Below are 21145 nucleotides of genomic sequence, written 5' to 3'. Positions count from 1 at the left end.
CAGAAATACTTTCTTTTTATTTTTTTCAAGCGTACTTACAATTTCTTTGGTAATATTTTTCTGTTTTTTTAAAATCTGTAATCTATCTCCTTCTGCAGCTGGGTCAAAAACTCTACTCCTGGGGGTGGCAAACTAGGGTTGTGGGCCAACTCTGTTTTTGAAAATTAAGTTCGATTGGAACACAGCCATACTCATTTGTTTATTATTGTCTGTGGCTGCTTTTGTGTTACAGTGGCAGATGTGCGTAGCTGCGACAGAGACCGTAGGACCCACAAAACCAAAAATATGTACTGCCTCGCCCTGTATAGAAAACGTTTGCTGGGGGCGCCTGGGTGGCACAGCGGTTGGGCGTCTGCCTCCGGCTCAGGGTGTGATCCCGGCGTTACGGGATCGAGCCCCACATCAGGCTCCTCCGCTGGGAGACTGCTTCTTCCTCTCCCACTCCCCTGCTGTGTTCCCTCTCTCGCTGGCTGTCTCTATCTCTGTCAAATAAATAAATAAAATCTTTAAAAAAATAAAAATAAATAAAAAAGAAAACGTTTGCTGACCCCTGCTCTAGTCCATAGTCTAATATAATTTTAACATGTTATCTTGCCTCAGTGAATTTATCCTTAATGACATTATGTGGCAGCAAGAACTTGTGTTAGCTCTTCTCTACACCCATGTTACCCCGCTTCTACTAAATGCCTAGTCTCGCTGGTATCTACCCCTGCAAAGGCTCTCTTTTCCCTCTCTGTCCTAGACAGGGAGCTCAGCCCTGTTCCTTGATTTCCACCCTCCAATACAGCACACAAGGCAGTATGTAAGTCTTGGCCAAAAGTTTCCGGTGAAAATAAGGAAACACCTTTGTAGTGAGGACCAGTCACCTAACTCTGAAAATCCCTCTGGCAACCCCTCCTGCCCCCACTGGAAATACCTCCTGGATCATCTTGCTCTTCAGGACTTGACCATATTGTCTGGCCCATCTCTTCCTCAACACCCACCTTTTTTTTTTTTTTTAAAGATTTTATTTATTTATTTGACAGAGATAGAGACAGCCAGCGAGAGAGGGAACACAAGCAGGGGGAGTGGGAGAGGAAGAAGCAGGCTCATAGCGGAAGAGCCTGATGTGGGGCTCGATCCCATAATGCCGGGATCACGCCCTGAGCCGAAGGCAGACGCTTAACCGCTGTGCCACCCAGGCGCCCCAACACCCACCTTATATCTGAATCCCTCTCATTTTATCATGGAGAACAACCGTGCTCTCTGCTCCTAACTTACATGGTATACCTGCACATCCTCTTATACTGGTATGTACCAGTTACTGGACAATAGCTAGAATATGAAAGGGAACATTCTGTGTGTGTGTGTGTGTGTGTGTGTGTGTGTGTGTGTGTGTGTGTGATTCAGGGGGAACCTAGGCTTCCCTAGTCTTCAGGTTTCTACAAGGAGGGATATCAGTTAGTGGAATACTTGTGGCCTCTCTCTACCCCCTCACTCATTCTTCCCCAGGGAGGAAGGATGTCTGATATTATTATTCTTTTAATAATAATTTTTTATTATGTTAGTCACCATACAGTACATCCTTAGTTTTTGATGTAGTGTTCCATGATTCATTATTTGCATATAATACCCAGTGCACCATGCAATATGTGCTCTCCTTAATACTCATAGGATGTCTAATATTATTGATATATGTGGAATAAGGACTGTGCATGTTGCTCCTTCCTCAGTCTCTCCCTTCCTGAGACACAGCTGCCTAGAGGTCCACATCTGGTCTTGCAGTTCAGTGGAATAAGTTCAGCTCGAGAGTGGGGCATCTGGCCTATGGGGTGGGACTACGCAACAAGAGTGGCATTTGATGAGCAGAATAACTCCCATAGGTGGAAGTTTTGGAGGGCCAGGCCATGTATCTGAAGGTGGGTTTCCCATTAGGAGACACTGAAATAAAGATTTGAGTGTGAGTGGTTTACCTGGAAGGTGAGTTTGGGAAGCACCAGTGTGTGTGTGTGGCGGGGGGAGGTAGCCAATTAAAGATGTATTATCAAGCCAGCTACCACTGTGGGTGATTAGAGTATAATCCCACAGTAGGCTCTGGAAAATGGTGTGGAATTTGCACCTCAGCATGATCCTACTGGAGCGGTGAGGGAACTGAGGTATCTGTACTCTCAGCAGTCATTGGTTGAGGGCTGCTCCTTGGGGGTGACTTTCTGGCCTGCCCCACACCATAAAGTGGCTTTCTTCAGCATTAGGAAAAAGCCTCAGGCAAAGAAATGCAGATACTGACAGTTGGAAATTCTTCAGGAGCTCCCTAAGCTGTAAGACCAGAGGGAGGTGGGCGGGGCCAGAATACTCTGTGTCCCCACCAGAGACTCCGATGTCAAAGGGTGAATTTGGCGTCTCCTTCTTAGTTAGTTGTGGTTTACGTTTATTGTGTGACTTAAGGATTGGGCTTTGGCAGGATTTGTTTTCTGATCATCTAATCTTATGTCTGTCTGGCTATTAGATTTGGCTATTTTCAGAGGTCACAGGTCCTGGCCCATCTCCCAAGAGTCCCCTAAGCTTCCTTTCTGTAGGTCTTCTATATAGGGCTACTTGCCTGCCAGACCCCAGCTGCCTTCTCAAGACAAGGGCTGTATTCCCACGACAAGCAGTAGACCTTTAGTAGCCCACAATCTCACGTCCATGTGAAGTGGCATTTCTAGTCCTTCATATTCTGGATTCTTCTAGGAGAGAAGCTAGGGCTGAGAAAAACTAAAAAATCCAGCAATTAGTTGATGTGTTCAGTGCTCCAAAAATCTTTGGAGAAACTGACGGTGTTTACTCCATCAAGATTGGTCAGTTGGACTTCATGATGGAAGGGCATAGAGGGCCAGAGGGAGGAAAGGGAGAATGAGAGAAAAGCTGTCACAAGACCAAGACCATCGATGCTGGAAAAGCAGCTTTGTTCAGAGATGAGAAAAAGAGGGAAGCTGAGGACAAGGTAAGAGAAGTGAGGCGATCACAACATAACCACAGGCCAAACAGCAAAACAACATAAAAGGTAAAGAACTCTCCTGGTCAAAAGAGTAGAACTAGTAGACAGAATGAGAAAGAGGAAAAGTGTTGATGGAAGAGAGGAAAAGGAATTGCACTGAACGAGGTGTGTTGTCCTACATCATACAGGATCAAACCATCCTGCCATGTGGATTCAAAACGAGAAGCAAAGAATAGTCCAAGAACTGGTCCAGTGGGCACTCTTCTAGTTCCAAGTAGCAACAGAAGACTCCTGGAATAGTTAAATGTTCGCTACTCAGAGAGTGGTCCACAGATCAGCATCAGCATCCCCTCAGAGCTCATGAGGAATGCAGAATCTCAGGTCCCACCCCAGACCTACCAAATCAGAATCTGCATTTTAACACAATCCTGATATGATCTGTGAGCACAGTGAAATTTGAGGAGCACTGGATTAAATCAAAATACTGTGGAATGTCTCATGGACTCTGAGGACAGGGATCCAGCAAGAACTCAAGAGCAAACTAGAACCAGCAACCCGAGTACTACCAAGATGTTCCATCTATCTCACCAGCAACCTGAACACTGTCAAGATGTTCCACCTATCTCTTGCTTCTACTCCTGAACAATAAAGTCCAATCATAAAAGTGAAGATCAAACTCTTGGGAATCAAATCTTCCAACTGCCAGGTTTCCCTACTTTTAAAATAATCATTGTGGATAAAACCAAAGCACAGTCCATAGAGAACAGAATTTGAACACTTGGTTATACTATGAGAAGGCTGAATTCCTTTTAGAACTAAATGGAGACATCTGTTTTGTTTAAATTAAGGATCTGTAAGTAACAGCTAGGGACTGAGTTGACAGCCATTTCTATAATAAAGTAATAAATCATGGGGATGGTTAAGGAAACAAGGAACCCCACATTCTTGCTTTGTTCAACCAATTAAGTAATAAGCCATCTGGGTCCTTTTGTTAATTACTGTCAAACACAACTTAGACAATTAAATTCAGCCCTTTATTTAATTATATTAATTTATTCCAGCAACTTCAAATACTCACAATGCCAATAATTAAGTTCGTTTTAAAAAAATAGAGGTTTGTTTAATTTTTAGTTTGCAACTATTAATACCATTTACAAGGTTGCCATCTGAGAATTTTTAGCTCTATCTCAGCCTCAGGATGTTAGGGGAATTTGTTTTAAATATAGACATATCTGAAGGAAGAAAACAGTGGCTAAAATCTCTTCTCTCAATGGGGTGATGAATCTCTCCAGATCAGCACTATCCAATAGAACTATTTGCAGGCATAGAATGTTCTATACCTGTGCTCTCCAATACAGTAGCCACTAGGCACGGGCAGCTATTAAGCACTAGAAATGTGACCAGTACAACTGAAGAACTGAGTTTTAATTTTTTTTTTTAAGTTTTAATGAATTTACATTTAAATAGCCACATGCAGCTAATGGCTACTGTAGACAGCGCCAAGTCTGGAGTGTATTCTGAGGAAGGAGAAATGCAGTGGGCCATTGACTTAAGCTGGTGGAAAAAGAATACATAAGTATGATAGGCATTGTTTAGAAACCCTCACTTCCTACCTAGTTTTTCTTATTTGAAACACAGTGAATTCTGAGATAGCCCAGAGGAGATCAGTATCTTTGAAGGGAGGTTTCTAAGCTGACCATATGGAGACTGAACTCCACTTGGAGGAGAAATAGGCATAAATGGTGTCTTCCTAACAGCAGAACCAACCCCACTCAACAGCTCCTTATGGCAAAACTAGGTAGGCCAGGTCACAGCAAGGAGGGCCATTCAGCTCTTGCTAGCACTGGCTCTGCTCTAGTGGAGGCATGTTCCTCCCCCAGTTGTGAACATTCAACCCTCAGGCACATTAGGGGTTCCCAAGCTCAGAGATGGCCACGTCAGCCCTAATGGACATTAATACCCAACTCTGGTTCCTTTCATATGAATTTTGGCTCAAATGCAGGCATTTCCCTTCTGGAAGGTTTGCCTCTTTGCAGAGGTTGCTACTTCTGATCCAGTCAATGCAAACCCTGTACCAGGGCACCAGGAGACTTTCTCAACTGTGTACACTTTGTTATTGGGAACTCTCAGTCTGAGCTGACCCGTCCAATACCAATGACTAAAGAGAAATACATTGCATAAGATTCTGGTTGGGGTTAACCAAGGTAGAGAAGGGCTAGGGCAGAGGGAATGGAGGTAGAAAGTAGGGAGGAAATTCTCATTTACATGAAAACATCCTATTCCAGGTCTGCTGGCTCTTTCCAGCTGCCAGACTGAGCTGGAAAATTGGGTCAAAGCTCTTCCGTCTCTCTTCAACCCAACTCTTTGCTCACAGGCTTCCCTTCCTTCTTCTGAGCTACGGCTCAGCCAGTGAATATGGAATTTGTCCTAATGAGCTTAATCCAAAGTTTTGGAGATTTTAGGCCTTACAACCCCATCACACTTCAATTTTCATGGTTGGCTACACAGATGATCCAGGTATGGCCATTTGCAAAAAATTTATCGATTGGATTTCTGTATCCTTGGAGGTGTTGCCCAAGACTGTCCATGCCTCTTTCCTTTATCAGAGATAAAAGCAATTATCAAGTGCTCAATGGAGAAAAAAAAACAACAATCTTCTGTACTACGTAATGACCATCTACCAGTGATGAAGACAATGAGACAATGAATCCTTTTTTTCTTTTCCTAAAACAGCCTGCAGTCAATGCAATAAGGTGCAAGGAGGAAAGACTTTCTATATTCATCCACAGAGCTTTCTTCTCTACTATCACTGGGAGTACAAACACAAAAGGATCTGCTTCGTGAAATATACATGCTCTCTTAGTTCTCTGGGGGCTGAACTGTGATGACTAAACTTCTCTCTTCCCTCTGATACGGGCATTCCTCATTTATCCACACTGACGACGTTGTCAAATCGCCACAGCTGGCTGGCTTTTCCATCACACTGACGCAAGTACAAATCTTTACTGCTTTCCTGCACCACAGCTTCCATGCATTTCCCAGAAAGAATGTGGACAATCATTCCATTCTGAAAAGAGGGGGGGAAAAAGGAAAAAAAAAAGAAAAAGAAATGAAAACCAGTCAGTTCCCTGCAATCAGTCAGCAAAGAAGGATATCTCTAAGCTTTGTGCTAATCATTATGAGAATTATCGAGGTGGTATGAACTGGCCTGGTAAGGAACTGTACCATGTTGGTTAATATAAACTATAGTTTAGGTCGCCCTAAATATAAATATTGTTTGGAACCTTGAGGTCATTAATGAAATTATCTTTATTGAGACTGTATAATTGTACTCTTTCTTAGAGAGTTCTGGTTAGTAGCATGCCACTACATAGAGCATGTTCAGTCCTTATACCATACTGGTGACATTCACTGTTATCACTGTACTTGGACATTTTTGCTTAAACGATTTAGTTTGATCTCTGCCCCCCAGCGAATCCTGCAACTTAGCACTTCTGCCACCAGGTTGCAGTAGAGAGTAAAAGCTCAAGGATGCACAGAGGAGGGCCCAGGTCAGTCACGGTTGGAGGAGGATAGCTGCTTCCTGCTCAAAATTCACCAGATTTAAATTGAATCTAGCCATCCCTTTTTCAACAAAAAATTGATTTCTTTTTGAAAAGTTAAACATTTTCACCAACAAGGCTGATAATGTCCATTTGTTTGTTTATTTTTTTGAGATAAAAGTCACACACCATAATATTCACTCTTTACAAGTATACAGCTTGATGGCTTTTAGTATACTCACAGAGTGTGTGCAACCCTCACCGTAAAAAGAAACCCACTATCCATTAACAATCACTTCTTGTCCCTCCCTCCTTCTAGCTCCTGGAAATCACTAATTTGCTTTCTGTATTAATGATTTGTCTATTCTGGACATTTCCTATAAATGAAGTCATATACTATGTGGCCTTTTGTGATTGGCTGCTTTCACTCTGCATGATATCTTCAAGAGTCATCACGTTGTAGCATAAATAGTACCTAATTTTTTTTCCTCTTTTCATTGTGGTAAAAACAGATAACATACAAGTTACTATCTTAACCATTTTTAAGGGTAAAGTTTAGTAGCGTTAAGTATATTCACATTGTTGTGAAACAGATATTCAGAACTTTTTCATCTTTCAAAACTGAAACTCTGTCCCTATTAAACAACTCTTCCCTCCCCCCATTCCTGGTAACCACTATCTTACTTTCTGTTTCTATGAATGTGACTACTTTAGATACCTCCTATGGGTGGAATCATACAGTATTTGTCCCTTTGTGACACATTTATTTCACTTAGTGTGATGTCCTCCAGGTTCATCCATGCTCTGGCATGTGACAGAATTTCCTTTCCTTTGAAGGCTGAATAATATTCCATTATATATATGCCACATTTTGTTTTTCCATTCACCCATCATTGAATGCTTGGGTTGGCTATTGTAAATAGTGCTACTATGAATAGTACTTCATTCCTTTTTATGGCTGAACGATAATACTTTAAATTTTAAAGTCTTAGTTTTTAATGCCTGAATTATACTGGGTGAATCCTACTTACTACTCTTTTCCTTATTATTTTAAAATGCTCTTTTTAAAATGTATCTTATCCACAGGACTTAGTTAGAATGATCCTTTATGATCATTCATGAAGGACCTTAACTTGGTTTCCAAGATGTCTTTGAGCATGTGTGGGCCCCGAGTCTTAGGCTCACTTGTCACCAAGTAGAGAAAGAAGAGCCTTTCTATTGCTCCTAAAACCACATCAGTGAGATGGTTGACTGCTTCTGTAACATGCTCCATGGTCTTACTGGTGACCTGAGCTAAAAAACTTCCAAAAGGGGCTGTCTCCTCTCTCTGCCATGATCATGGTCAGAGCTTTACAGAGATGTGGCAAATCAGTACACTTCAAGGTGCTGGCAATCCAGCCTTGCTGCAAGGTTGGCTTTACTTCTTCCTGAGGCCTTCATGTAAAGTCACTAAGTTCAACAGCAGGGGCACTGGCCTGTATGGTAATACTTGACCTCTTGGAAGGCCTTGGGACACTGTCCCAGCTGGAGGCACTGTTGAACCCTTCCTGAACAGATTACTTACCTCTTGGAAGTCCCAGTGTTGTTGATGGATGGCAGGGCCTTCCTCTGTGCAGTTCTGAAGAATCACCTTCTCTCGCCTGACATCAAAGCACAGGTGCTGTGGGTTGCCAAAGTGGATCTCCTTCCTGCCGGTGTGCTTCAGGTGCTGGGACAGGGGGAATGGTTGTTAGCATAGCTAGAGGGAGATCTTCTCTGAAGCTGGAGATGAAGGAAGGAGATCTTACAATAGGGCTGAGGTCTAGAGTCTATGAGGGTCAACAATACCATATCTCATAGTCAAATCTACACGTACAATGCTGGACTAGACCTAGCCTCTGAAATCTGCACATGCCACCTGCTGTTGCATTCGTATATATGTTCTGGCATCTCTCTCCATTATTCTATTTACCGCATCATAGTTGAGGCCATAAAGAATGCTGTGTGCAGTGCTGTGTGAGTGCGCTGCTGGAGAAGAAGATAAGGAACACTCTTGAGGCCCAAGGTGATCTCTTTCTGGAGAGATCTGACCTGGCCTGTAACTAATTCTCCTGCTGTCTGTTGCATCTGCTGACTCTTACTCACGGTCATTTTTTCCTCCCGTGTTTTGTAGTATTGGGTTGCGCAGAGCTTTGTAGAGGGTCTTTAACTGTAGGAAGCCTGTGTGGCCCAGATGGAGAGCACATTCTGACAAAACCATTTTCTGCTCCTGCCAGGTGCAACCGGAAGGAATTTTTATATTAATTTTGTGGCTGGGAGACAGAGTTGGCTTCATGGGCATGTGATCTGTGCATTCATGTGGGGTCTCATGCCTAGAAAGGATTAATGTTTTTGGTTTAATATACTTGGTTTAATGGTCTATTGTTACTATCTTGAAATTCTTAACAATTGTTGAATGATGGACCCCACATTTTCATTTTGCACGGGCCCCATGAATTAGGTAGCGAGTCCTGCTTGAGGATTCCTATACCACACATAAATTTGAACCCTAAACCCATATTAGATGCAGGTATGTGGTTTAAAAAAAATTTTTTTAAGTAACTTTCTCCTATACGAAGACCCTGTGGAGACAGACAAGTTTCCTTGTCATCTTCCTGTGGCAGTGGGTGGATTTTTCTGTCAAAATTTTGGCAGATAGGTTGCTCTTAGGTCAAAGTTGGCTTTATATTTGTCTCATTTCCAACTTCTCATCTGTCGCAGGCTGAAGGTGGGCTCTCATTAATTACTCCTGCATGTAACTAATGCCTCTGGATCCCCCAGGTTCCCTCACCTCAGGTAGGATAGCTTGGCCAATGCCCTATGGCTCTATTTTCAGTTGCCTCTTGATTTTTGGCCCCTGGAGAGTTCCCTTTGTTACAAATTCAGTTAGTTATGTGTTTCTTCTTAATTTTTATATGGCATATCTAGGTGTTTTAGGAGAAGGGCTTTCTGCTTATCTAGTTCATGATTTTGCTACATATAGAAGTCCTTGCTTGTCCCCTCCTCTCACCAAGAATCAGAAAACCCACAAAAGCTAACATTCTGTTGGTGTGCAGGAGACTGCATTATTCCCAGCTAGAGGAGGAGGAAACTAAGACTCAGAGGGGTTAAGAAGTCTTCTGATATCATACAGCTAGAAAGTGGTAAGCTGTTTCTACCACATTACATGGCTTCCTCACTTGGCACTTTATATCTATGTCCTCCTCCCCTGTGCCAGGTGTGAATGCCTTTTGGTGTGTTCTGGAATACTGGTAAAGGGCAAAGCTGAAAGAGGCCACATGGATACTGAGCACCTGCTTCCCCATGTGCCCTCCAGGTGTAGGCCTTCCCCCAGGATCCCAAGGCCCACACTGCCAAGCCCAGCCTCACGGGTCCTCCCTGCAGGGCTGGACTCCAGACCCTCTAAGATATGTTCTGGCATTTGCCCCAAACTCTTGGGGCCTCGCCTGACTCGTTTGATCAATATCTGTAGCAATTTGTACTTTGTTGTTTGTTTTTAATAGAGGCCTTAATGCAAAGGCCACTGTCACAGGCTGAAAGAGACTTGGGGATAAACTTTCTGGGTCCATTCAAGTTGTGAAAAGAGTGGACCCATCAACCCTCAGCCAGCAGCACTGAGGCTTCCCACCACCTTGGGAAGTTATTCCATGATGGAAATTTTGAAGAGAAGCTATACCCTAAGATACAAAGAGACCTTCCTGATAACCAAGGGGCCTACACGGGTGCTGGAATGACCCTGCTGCATCTAGAGCCTTCCCCTGACTCAGTGACTTCTTCTCTCCTCAGATAATAGAGGGCGTGAAGTTTACCAGCCCCTGGGGTGCTGCTGGAGGAGACATGGTACTACCCTTTGACTCCTTTCTTTAGCTTCTGGGAATTACGAACCAGGGATTTTAGAGTCCCATGGACCATAGGGGGCTTCAAGGGATCCATGAACCCTGGAAATTGTTAAAATTTTGTGCAGATATGCTTATATGTATTTTTGGTTTTTTTGGTTTTTTTTTTTCTGGGAAAGGGTCCTTAGAATTCATCACCTTCTTACAGGAACCATGTGACCTGTAATAAAGAGTGACTCCATGTCTGATGTCTGACCTCTGAGCTTTCAAGCCCCATCCCTTCACCTTAAAACCCCTTGCTGTACTTCGGGCCAAGCTCATAAGAAAGCCCAGTGCTTTCTTCTTTGGTGCTGGCAGGAAGTTCAAACCAGGTAAGCCCAGCCAGAGCTTGGGAACACTCATCTGGCCCATCTCCCGACCACATAAGAGCCAAAGGCCGTTGCCCCTTCTTGCTATCTCAAGCCAGCCGCCAGCCTGCCTGGGAGCCTGTCCTGCTCTCCCCTGGAAAGTCTCATTGTGTGAATCACGATGCTTTCCATTCTCTCTTGTTGCATGTGTGGAGTCATCAGTCTCCAGATCGGAACCAAATTTGGGGTCAAGGGTTGATCCTGCCCCCACAGGGAAACCACCAGATATAACCTAAAAAGGTTAAGAACCACGGGCAGGGAATGGACAAGCCACTGGATTGAGCCGTCCTTAGTAGGCCTAGATTTTAAGCAGGCGGCACCTGGATTTCTCAGTGTTGATTTCAGCTGTCTGCCTGTGGTGAGCCGTCTATACCCAAGAACTGGAACTCTGGCTCCGGGAGGGGCCTCTCCCTGCAGGCAGGGTGCCTGCCGTGCATGTTTAGATCTCTCTTCGGCTGCCCTTTGGGCCATGAGCTTTTGCTGTCGCAGGGCAGCCCCAACCTTGTCGGGTGCAGCCAGGTCCAGCCGTGCTGCAGAGTGGGGCCTCAGGGGAAAATGGCACAGTTTGTCTTCACTGCTGCCTCTTGCTCCCTCCCCAAGCAAGTCGTCAGAGCACTATATTCGGGGGAGAGCCCCACCCGCCCTGGCATCCGGGAAGAGCTTCTGTGCTGTGCCCCTCTGCTCCTGAGGGGCATTTGTACTCTCTGCCTTCCTTCTGACCATGGAGGGAAAGACTTCCTCCCTATGGGAGGAATTTCACCGACCAAATTGCTCTGTGCACAGGAAATGTTCTGAATGAGGCCAGTGCTCTGAACCTAGGAGCCAGTGACTCCTCTGTGTGTCAGCTCTCCTCTGGCGACTGGAGCAGATGGTCATCTGCAGCCACAAGGCCTGTCTGCTCCAAATCCAGCCCTCCTTCTCCGCTTCACACAGACACACAAACACACGCACGCGTGTATGCACACGCATATGGAGACACCCACACAGACAGACACAGGCACGCCAGGCTCCCGTGGTGCCCTAAAGGTCCCCCCTTTGTGCACTCTGGCTCCCATAGAGCTTCTGAAAACCACAACACATCTGCTTGGGAGGCCTCAGAATCAGAGGACAGAGACAAGAATGTAACCACAGGTCGTGGGTTTGAGGCATCACTGCAAGTGGAGAACACTTTCTGGGCTCCCCTGGCCTCCTCAGTGCTCCCGTGTCTATACTGCCCACTTGACCCACTTTCCCTGTCTCTGGTCCTAGTTGGCTGAGGATCTCTGGCTGGTCCACATGCTTCAGGTGGCATCCTGGTGGAGATGTGCGTGCACACGGTGCTTTTCTTTGCTCTCTGATTATAGATGTTTAATTTAAATGGGGAGATTTTCTATAAACCCTGGATTTCAAATGTCTTTTAAAATTTGGGGGTGGTCTCCTAATATTGGGCCCCCTTTCATACAGAAGAGAAGACATTTGTGGAGGCTGGGGGACGGGTGCTGCTGTGCTTTCAGATGGGCTCGGGCTCCCTAGGCCCAGCAGCCTCTACCCAGCTCCCTGTGCTCACCTCCTTTCCCTGCCTGACCCTGGGCATATCTGAGCTTGCAACCCTTGGGCTAGTCACTCTCTGAGCCTCAGTTTCCTCATCTGTTCGATGAAAGCATCAGCCAGATAGTCTCCATTTCCCTCAGGCTCAGACGCTTGTGTTCTCTAATGATGGTCCGTGTTTGTGCTTGTGCCTGGGGGTGGGGTGGGCAGAGCCGGACGGGTCAGCGGAGTGGGGGACATGGGACCACTGAAAGGAGGTGCCCCAAAGGGAAGTGAGGACCATCCCAGGAAAGACCATTCTCAGGTATGCCCTGGCTGTGACGCTGAGGACTCTGACTACCCACCTGTTGCTGCCGGCTGTCACTGCAAGGAGCTAGCATCATGGCGCAGCCCAGGATGTCCCCTTCGGCCTGGCAGTCTACACAGAAGCCCAGTCCGGTGTTGTGGAGCTGAAAGTGGACACCCAGACAGAAATGAACCCCGCCATCCATTGTAAAAACACGTCTGTCAGGCGCCATTCCTCCCCTTTTTCTGCAGTGTAGCTCAAGGAGTCAGGTTCAGACCACAGAAATGAGTAAGGTCAAGCTGAAGCCTCTAATCCCAAGGGACAGGACGCAGGCCACACCTGTCACGATGAAGGGCCCTGAAACAGGTTTCACGGCAACCCAGTCACCTCCCTCAGGATAGGCGTGAAATCCTCTGAGGCCCCCACTGAACTTGGGACTCTGTGGCCAGGGTCATGGTCAAACCCTGAACATCGGTTTCTGTCTTGGGAAGCTGTCCCCTGCCTTCCCTTCCTCCTCATCTTCCCTGGGTCATGCCTTACCTTTCCAGAGAACCTGGGCCTGCACTCAGATGGGTACAGCTCAGGGTAGATGTTGGCCAGAAACCAGTGGAACATCCGACAACCCAGCCTCCTTTGCAGCTGCAGGCGTTCTGTGAAGTCTGGCTTCTCAGCCTGAGGGAAGAGAAAGACACGGGCAGTGAGACAGGGAAAGCCTGCTGTTCACCACCATTCACATGTGGGGGAGGAACAGAGGTGGCAGAAGGAGTGGGACAGAGAGAGGGGACCAAGGCCAGGATTCCCCAGGGCTGCAGACAAGGGGGAAGGTCATGTGTTGGGAGAAGAGGTTTAAAAGGGACAGAATAAGATGGATGTTTCCTAGAGAGAGTTGTGGAACCAGCAACCTGGTTGTGAGGTCACTCCCTCCCCACAATCCCTTACATCTTCAGGCGACAGAGACCATTATACCTGTGCTTTAAGAACTTTTCTGTGGAAGCCGGCAAACAGTGGGGCTTTGCACCTAGGCTGGCGTGGTGCAGCACTATAATGAGCCTTATGGAGGCAGGAACTGACCCAAAGGGCGCTGAGATGAAATAAGCTGGGAAATTGTGGGATGTGGTGGGGACAAGGCAAGTTTACTTTTCTTCCCCTCTAAGTGCCCAGTCTCCTCCATTAATGAATCATTCCTTTGGGCAACACTATCCCCTTTCCTTAAGATTTTCCTTTATAATACACTTGTCCTGGGATGGATATCAGGTAAGTCCTTAATACTTTAGTATAAATTTACGTATTTGGCTGTATTGATAAGATATAAGGAAACCTACCCATACATTTGGTACTAAGTCCTGCATATTTTAGGGAAGACAGGGGTGCTAAGAAGCGGTTCAAAAGATCAAAAACAAAAACAAAGAGAGAGAGAGTATTTCCTGGGGTGAGGAGAGGAAAGGAGAGGGCTGGAACAAGAAGTCCATTTCAGAGTTCCAGCTTGCTGGCCTCTGGGCTGGATGAAGTGAGTGAGTTTGGTTTGATTCGGCTTCCTCCTTCTTTTACTCGTCAGATGGAAATGTTGGGAGGAGTAAGGTCTGAATCCGCCATACTGAAATGCTCTCGGCACGCTTCTCAAACTGTGATCACGAGCACCTGCCCCAAAATGCCCAAGGACCTTGTTAAAAATGCATGTTCCTAGGCCCGACACCAGAAACTATGGTTCAGTAGGTTGGGGCAGCGCCCCCGGAATCTGCATTTTAACCATCTCTCCTGGTGAGTTTTATCTGCAGGAAGTTTGAGAACAACTTCTCTGAGGCAGGAATGTCTTGTTTGTTCAGCGTATGTAGCTACCATTAAACCAAAGCCATCTATTACTCTTTCCTCTAAGGAAATTAGTCTAAGTTTTTTATAGTTTCTTGGCATTCTGAATGTTCACTTGAGACCTTGCCAGCCATTCTGTAGGGCTGGACTTTGCTCCCAGAGCAGGAACGTTCCTTCATGCATATTCCATCACCTTCACCTTTCTCGATAATGAAACAAACTGGCAAATCTACCCAGCCCTTGTCTGACCTCAAATGAGGAGGGATGCTGACAAGGAACTTGCCCTTCTGTACAACCTTGCCTGAGAGGAAAAAACAAGAGAATGTCAACTTTTCCAACAGAGAAACCCTGGCCTTGTCTTTTGGGTGCCCAGAATTTCTGTATCTCAAAATCCACGTGAGGGTTTTGGGATGGGGTGGGAGAGGGGATGGAAGGATAGAAATTGTAGAGCGAAATTAATTTTTAATTATTTAAATTTAAAGCAAATGCATAAAGTAAATGCCTCCACCTTCAGGGAGGCAGTGATATTAAAATCTTGACATGGATGTCAGCAATAGGACATTTCCAAAACACAAATTAATGGGAATGTTCAAAAGAAAAAAAAAAAGGTCTTCTCATCTCATTTACCAGTAGGAGGTGCCATTGTCCTTGTGAAAGTCATCAGATGAACAGGTGGGGAGATTTGTGAATCAGAGAATAGAGCACACCCAGCAGGGCAGGCCGGTGAGGGGCTTGTGGGAGTTGTCCCAAGACCTTTGTGGGTCGTGGAAATCTTACCTTTGGAGCCCCTACTCCCCGCATAGCAAACATTAATGGGAACCCGCGTCTCATGTTGAATAGTATTTATGTGTCACGCCACAAGGATGGAGCTGAACGGCAGTTGAAAATGCGCTGCTTGTGGACACTTAACTAAATGTTCAAATTTTTAATTTTTCTGTGGCTTGTTTTGGATCTTTTATGTTTATTTTTATACTTTCATTTGTTTCATGTCTTGGATAATTTCATAGCCTTGAGCACTTGCCCAGGATGAAACGGCCCTCTGAGACCTGTTACTGCTTATTACCCGCCCAATCTGTCCTCTGCCCCTGTGTGTCCTATGCCACATCCCATAGATGTCATCCCACAGACATCAGGGGGCTCCAGGCCGAGATCCGCTAGGATGCCCTGATGCTTGGGACAGACGCTCGGGAGAGACGGGCAGCCCTGCCTAGTAGAGGGGCCACTTGAGAGGGAACTGAAAGCAAGCACAAGCAGGAAGCTTTTACTTTCCCCTCCAGGCTAGAGGGAGAGGCCCTCCCTGGCCCACCCACCTGCTGGTGGCCTGGTGTCAGGTCCAGAAGCCCCTGCCAGGCTCTGTCCTTACCTTGCTCAAGGAGAAGGCCTCTGGGCTGTGCCTGTAGAAGGTTTCTTTGAATGAGCCCAGCCAAGTCTCAGCAATGCGAACCTTGTTCCTCAGAGCGGCCTCCTGATCCAGGGGGGAGTGGGTTTCCTGATTCCGGTAGATATGCCCCACCCGAGAGCAGGGGAGGATTTCAACAGAGCCACCACAGAGCCAGACCTGCCGGGGAAGGAGAAAATAAACATCTGAACACTACTCCAAGTTCATGGAAAATCAGGGACCCTGACAGGGGCTGGCAAAATGCATAAGAAATCAGGAGCACAAATGGGAAAGAGAATTCTAGTCCTCAGAGTGCCACAGTTTCCAGATCTGGGAGTTCTGGGCAGGGGAGTGACGGGGTGGGAAGGATGCATCCAGTTGTCCCGGGACAGAACCAGTGGCCACATCCCTGCGACTCCCTGAGCGTGCCCTGCCCCTGAAGCACACCCGTACGTTTAGCGCTTTTAGAGATGTGGCCGCGTGGCTTAGCATCCCTGTTCCCCAGAGCCGCTTCCTCAGGAAAAAAGGGGTCCTAGTGGTCAGAGAATTTCTAGAAGCTCATGACGTCCCCTGCTGCAAAGACACCAGGGCCATTTATGTGTAGATCAAAGCAAGCTTTCCTTAAACATAGTCAGTCTTTCCTTCTCCAGGAGGGTTCTCACTGTTCACTAACGCTCCTGCCTACTCCCAAATGCCTGGAATTCATTTGATAGGAAGCCTTTCATTTCATCCTTGGGGATAAAGAGGAAAAAGGAAAACGTTCCTAGCATAGGCAGCATATGAACTGAAACACACCAAAGATGGAGTTCCCAAACTGTATGCCAAGGTACCCTCAGGGTGCCCCAACAACCTCAAAAGGCCATGCAGGGTATTTCTGCAAACTACAAGCTTGAGGTAATTCATAATTTTAACATTAGATGGCTGCACTTTTGATAATGTACATCTCTGTTGGGTTCTCAGTGGTTGCTGTGATGAAAAGCAAGTATAGTGTTAAAATCGACATGGAATGGGAAACGAGGGTGGTGGTGTCTGATCAGATTCCGAGGTTCAAGAAGTTGTGTGGTGCCCAACAGGCGCCAAATTTTTAGGACAAATCCTTATTTTTTGGAGCTATAGTAGTTCCCTCTTATCCGTGGGGGATATGTTCAAGACCTCCAGTAGATGACTGAAATCACAGATAGTTCTGGACCCTATATATACTATGTTTTTTCTTATACATACATATATACATACATACATATCTGTGATAAAGTTTAATTTATAAATTAGGCACAGTAGGAGATTAACAACAACTAATAATAAAATAGAACAATATAACGATATACGGTAATAAAATGTGAATGTGGTATCTCTCTCGAAATATCTTCTTATAAACCTTAGACCTGACCAGGGACATTTAATGGCTGCCTCCAAGCTGGGACCTTACCCACTACTACACAGAACCCACCTGGGCTTCTCCCTTGGTCCAGGACATACCTTGAGAGAAAGCTCGAGGTTTTCGCCACCTTGCAGGGACATGAGAGGGTCATAGGCTCCAGTGTTTTGGAAGTAATGTCTGTCGATGGCCACAACCCCGCTGGGCACCACGGGGCTCCTGGGCAGAGAGAAGATGGAACAGACGGCAGTTCAGAACCCCGGGCATATCAGGAAGGCTTACCATGCGGGAGTTCCAGTGACTGAGATAGTGGGCTACGGGCCCAGATAGACCTCAATGCTTTTAATTGCAAGACCAGAGTCAAGCAACCATGTCAAAAATCCCAGTATTTTATAAGAAGAGAGCTATGGTTGCCCGGGCCCTTTTAACCTCCTAAAGGGAGGGCCACAGCGCTGCACCCGAGGCTCCCCTCCCCTCTGGCTTGAGTGCGTCTAGAAGACCTTTGGAAAGAAGGCCTTGGCTAGCATAATACACCCTAAGGCAGGTGGCACCAGGCCTGCACAAAGGGAAACAGTCAGGCTTTTTCTTCCCATATTCCAGAGATGGGACTTCGGCACATACCGAGGGGAGAGTGCAGGAGGGGAGAGTGCAGGCCACTGGGGGCCAGGGGTGCCAACCTCTGGCCAGAGGCCATGACCAGTGAAAGTGCATTGTGGTGAACACTGATGCAGGACAGCTTGAGCCCAAGGTGGGGCGCTCCCTCCTCACCCCCCATCCCATCAGAAACCTGGAGCTCACAATCAACTTCAGGGAGACAGGGAGAGGCAACACGCCTGGATGGTAGATTTAAATATGAGATCACTAAGCTGTCATGAAATGTGACTAATTTGCATGGAAATCTTCTGCTTTTGGGTGGAAAGAGGGGTCAAGATAGAAATGACCTAAGTCCAGTTATTAGAAAATAAAGACAATTTTTTTTTTTGCACTTCTAAGCTTGTGGCTTATCAAACTTCTGTTACAGTCATACTTCCTTGGGCAGACTGTTGGAAGACCTGTTTGTGCCTAATGTCTTCATTCCGTGTCCCTGTACTAGGCACTCGGAAGCCAGCTGGGTAATTGGTAGGTGTTGGAGAGTGTATGATGGAGATGGACCATGGCTAATGGAGGTCAACCGCCCAGAGGTGAACACCACACGATCCCTTGTCCCACAGGCTCTTCTTACAATGTGACATTGACATTGCTTTCCCTGAGGCGTGGGGTCTATGTCTCCTTCCCATAAAACTGGGTGGGCCTGTGATTTTGTTGGAAGTGATCCTGGGTGACTTCTGAGGCTTGGTGAGAGAAGGGGATACGTTCTCTAAAACATTATACTGAGTGAAAGAAGCCAGACACGAAAGGTCACACATCGTATGATTCCATTTAGATGAAACATCCAGAATAGACCAATGCATAGAGACAGACAATAGTTGCCAGGCGCTGGGGGGAGGAGAGGGTGGGAAGCACCACTTAACAGGTATGGGATTCTACTTTAGAGTGATGGAAATGTTTTGGCACTAGGCTGAGGTGGTGGGTGCGCTACTTGCTACGGGATTGTTCATTTTTAAATGGCTCATATGTGGTATGTGAAATTCATTTCAACAAATTGTTTTTGTAAAGGGGGAGAGATACAGCTTGTTTCACCTGGCCATCTTGGGATACTTAGTCTCAGAACCCAGTGTCATGGTGTAGCAAGCCCCAGGTGCAGCGGCCTGATGGAGGGAGTGGGTGGAGTTCCCATGGAGGTCCCAGCTGATGGCCCGCATCAACCTTCAGACATTCAACGAGCCTCAGGGCCACCTCCCCTACCCCTGCTGCCATCTTGAGCCATTTCCTGCCACCCTGGATACCATGGAACGGAGACCACCAACCCTGGTGCTCTCTTTCATAATCCCTGACCCACAGGATCTGTGAGCTTAATAAAACTGTTGTTGTTCTACAGCACTAAGTTTGGGTGGTTTTTTATTCAAAAGAAGATATCTAGAACATCTTCTTAAATAGAATAATTGTCCAAAACCCAAACATGCCCCAACACCAAAGCAAGCAAGCAACCCATAAAATTTGATATATTTTGAGAATTAGGGTGTCTTAGCATTCACCTGACTGAATCCTTCCTTTCTAGCAAGAAAGTACCTGAGGTCAGGTAAATTCCAGTGCTACCTGGGGAGGTAGAGTTAGGTCAAGATCCCAGCTTGGGTTCTTTCACTGCCCCACACAGGGGCGTCCACTGAAGAAGCCACCTAAAAGAGCTTAAGCTGGACTCCATTCACGTAAGAATATAACAGTAATAACACTGAGGGCTGAGTGCCTGGCGCTCTCTCTGTGCTTTTCATGTAGTGACTCTTTCAGTCTTCACAACAACCCTGTTACCCTCAATTCACTGATGAGGAAACCGAGGCACAGATTAGGTAACTTGCTAGAAAACTGGTGGGGCCAGGATTCGATCCCAAGCTGTTTGGCTACTGAGTCCTTCCCGAGGAAGCAAAGGAGAAGCAGGCTGTGTGAGGAGCCTCACCTGATGGGGCTGATGGGGGACGGAAGGGCGTTCCTTTCTCGCTCTGGCAAAGGCTCCCAGTGGAAATCCAGCTTCCAGTCCAACACCCCACGCTGCAGGGCCTTGGAGGGGTAGTACTGGAACGTCTTCCAGTCGATCACGTCTATGACTGGAGACACCACTCGGCTCCTGGAAGGAATTGTGGAATCACATAAGGTAGAAACCATTCACTTGCTAGGGGATGGAAACGGAATCTACACTCACACTGCCTAATATGGCAGCCAGTAGCCACATGTGGCTAGCGGGCACTTAAATATGGTCCTGAATCGAGATGTGGTATAAGTATAAAAAACACACTGGATTTAGAAGACTTAGTACGAAAAAAAGATGTAGACATCTTAGTAATTTTTACATCGATTACATGTTGGCATGATAATGTTTTGAATATAGTGGGCTTACTAAAATATATTATTAAAATTAATTGCATCTGTTTGTTTTGTAGTGTGACTATTAGAAATGTTTAAATTATATACATGGCTTGTTTTATTTCTATTAGACAGCACTGTTTTAGACAATATGTTTTTCCATAAGGAATTGGGGCCCATTCAAGTAAGAGCATGCTTGCCTCTTTCTTTTTTGAGAAACCTCTGTTGACAGCACTGAAAGACAGGAGAGCAGGGCTCTAGGCTCAGCTCTGCTGCACGTCTCTGGGCCTCAGTTTCCTTGGTTGTAAAATGGGGGTTTGAACCACTTCCCACAAACACCTTTCTCAGCTGGAACATTCTAGGACCGTGGCTCTTGACTTCTTTAGGGGCCTTTGATCCCTTTGAGAACCAGGGGAAAACTATGGACTCCTCTTCAGGAAAATAATCATATGCACATATCCAAAATATTACGCACAATTTCAGAGGGTTCATGGGCCCCTGCTGTAGGGTCTGGCTCTTGTTCCTTCCTATACCAGACAACTTGATCGGCTTGAGGAGTCGGGACCACCAAGCTCCCCAGGGTCCCTGGTGTAAACGCACGTGGATGTGTACACGCGGCACCTACTAGCAAACCAAAGTCCTAAGTCTAGGCTTGTCTGCCTGCTCATTTACTGATGCTGCTGGTAATTGGATTTTACCCCTTTTTTGCTGCTGTTGTTTGTTTTGTTTTGTTTGCACAGCCTGGGATATGACCTCAAAGAGAGTGATGTGGGAAAATGGTACAGGTCAGAAACCTCACCTTTTAACTAAACAGGTCATCACTCAGGAGTACCAGGAGCTGATCTCCACCTAGCCAATATCTCAGTCACATTTTCTTCTGGCTTCTCGTGACTGTTACTTCTCAAATCTATGCCATGTGCACCTAAGTGGCTCAGTCGGTTAAGTCTCTGACTCTTGATTTTGGCTCGGGTCATGATCTCAGGGTCGATTGTGAGATCAAGCGCTGCATTGGGCTCCATGCTGACCCTGGAGCCTGCTTAAAATTCTCTCTCTCCCTTT

At 46.2% G+C, this 21145-nt stretch overlaps 1 protein-coding gene across 1 annotated transcript in view; it reads right to left on the bottom strand.

Annotated features, from left to right (window-relative positions):
- Positions 1-3971: 3971 nt before the first annotated feature.
- The window catches only part of GALNT15 (polypeptide N-acetylgalactosaminyltransferase 15), a 47388-nt gene continuing 30214 nt past the window's right edge, over positions 3972-21145 (bottom strand). Inside the window, exons 4-10 of the mRNA XM_040636841.1 lie at positions 19683-19850; positions 17233-17350; positions 15742-15936; positions 13113-13244; positions 12631-12735; positions 8063-8206; positions 3972-6023 (exon numbers count right to left, since the gene is read on the bottom strand). Coding sequence (XP_040492775.1) covers positions 5880-6023; positions 8063-8206; positions 12631-12735; positions 13113-13244; positions 15742-15936; positions 17233-17350; positions 19683-19850 — 1006 coding nt within the window. The 3' untranslated portion in view covers positions 3972-5879. The remainder of the gene's footprint in view (positions 6024-8062; positions 8207-12630; positions 12736-13112; positions 13245-15741; positions 15937-17232; positions 17351-19682; positions 19851-21145) is intronic.

The sequence above is a fragment of the Ursus maritimus genome, unplaced genomic scaffold (assembly GCF_017311325.1).
Source record: "Ursus maritimus isolate PB19 unplaced genomic scaffold, ASM1731132v1 scaffold_20, whole genome shotgun sequence".
Lineage (NCBI taxonomy): Eukaryota > Metazoa > Chordata > Mammalia > Carnivora > Ursidae > Ursus > Ursus maritimus.
The sequence above is the reverse complement of the archived record's forward strand: the minus strand, read 5'-3'. Positions and strand labels throughout refer to the sequence as shown.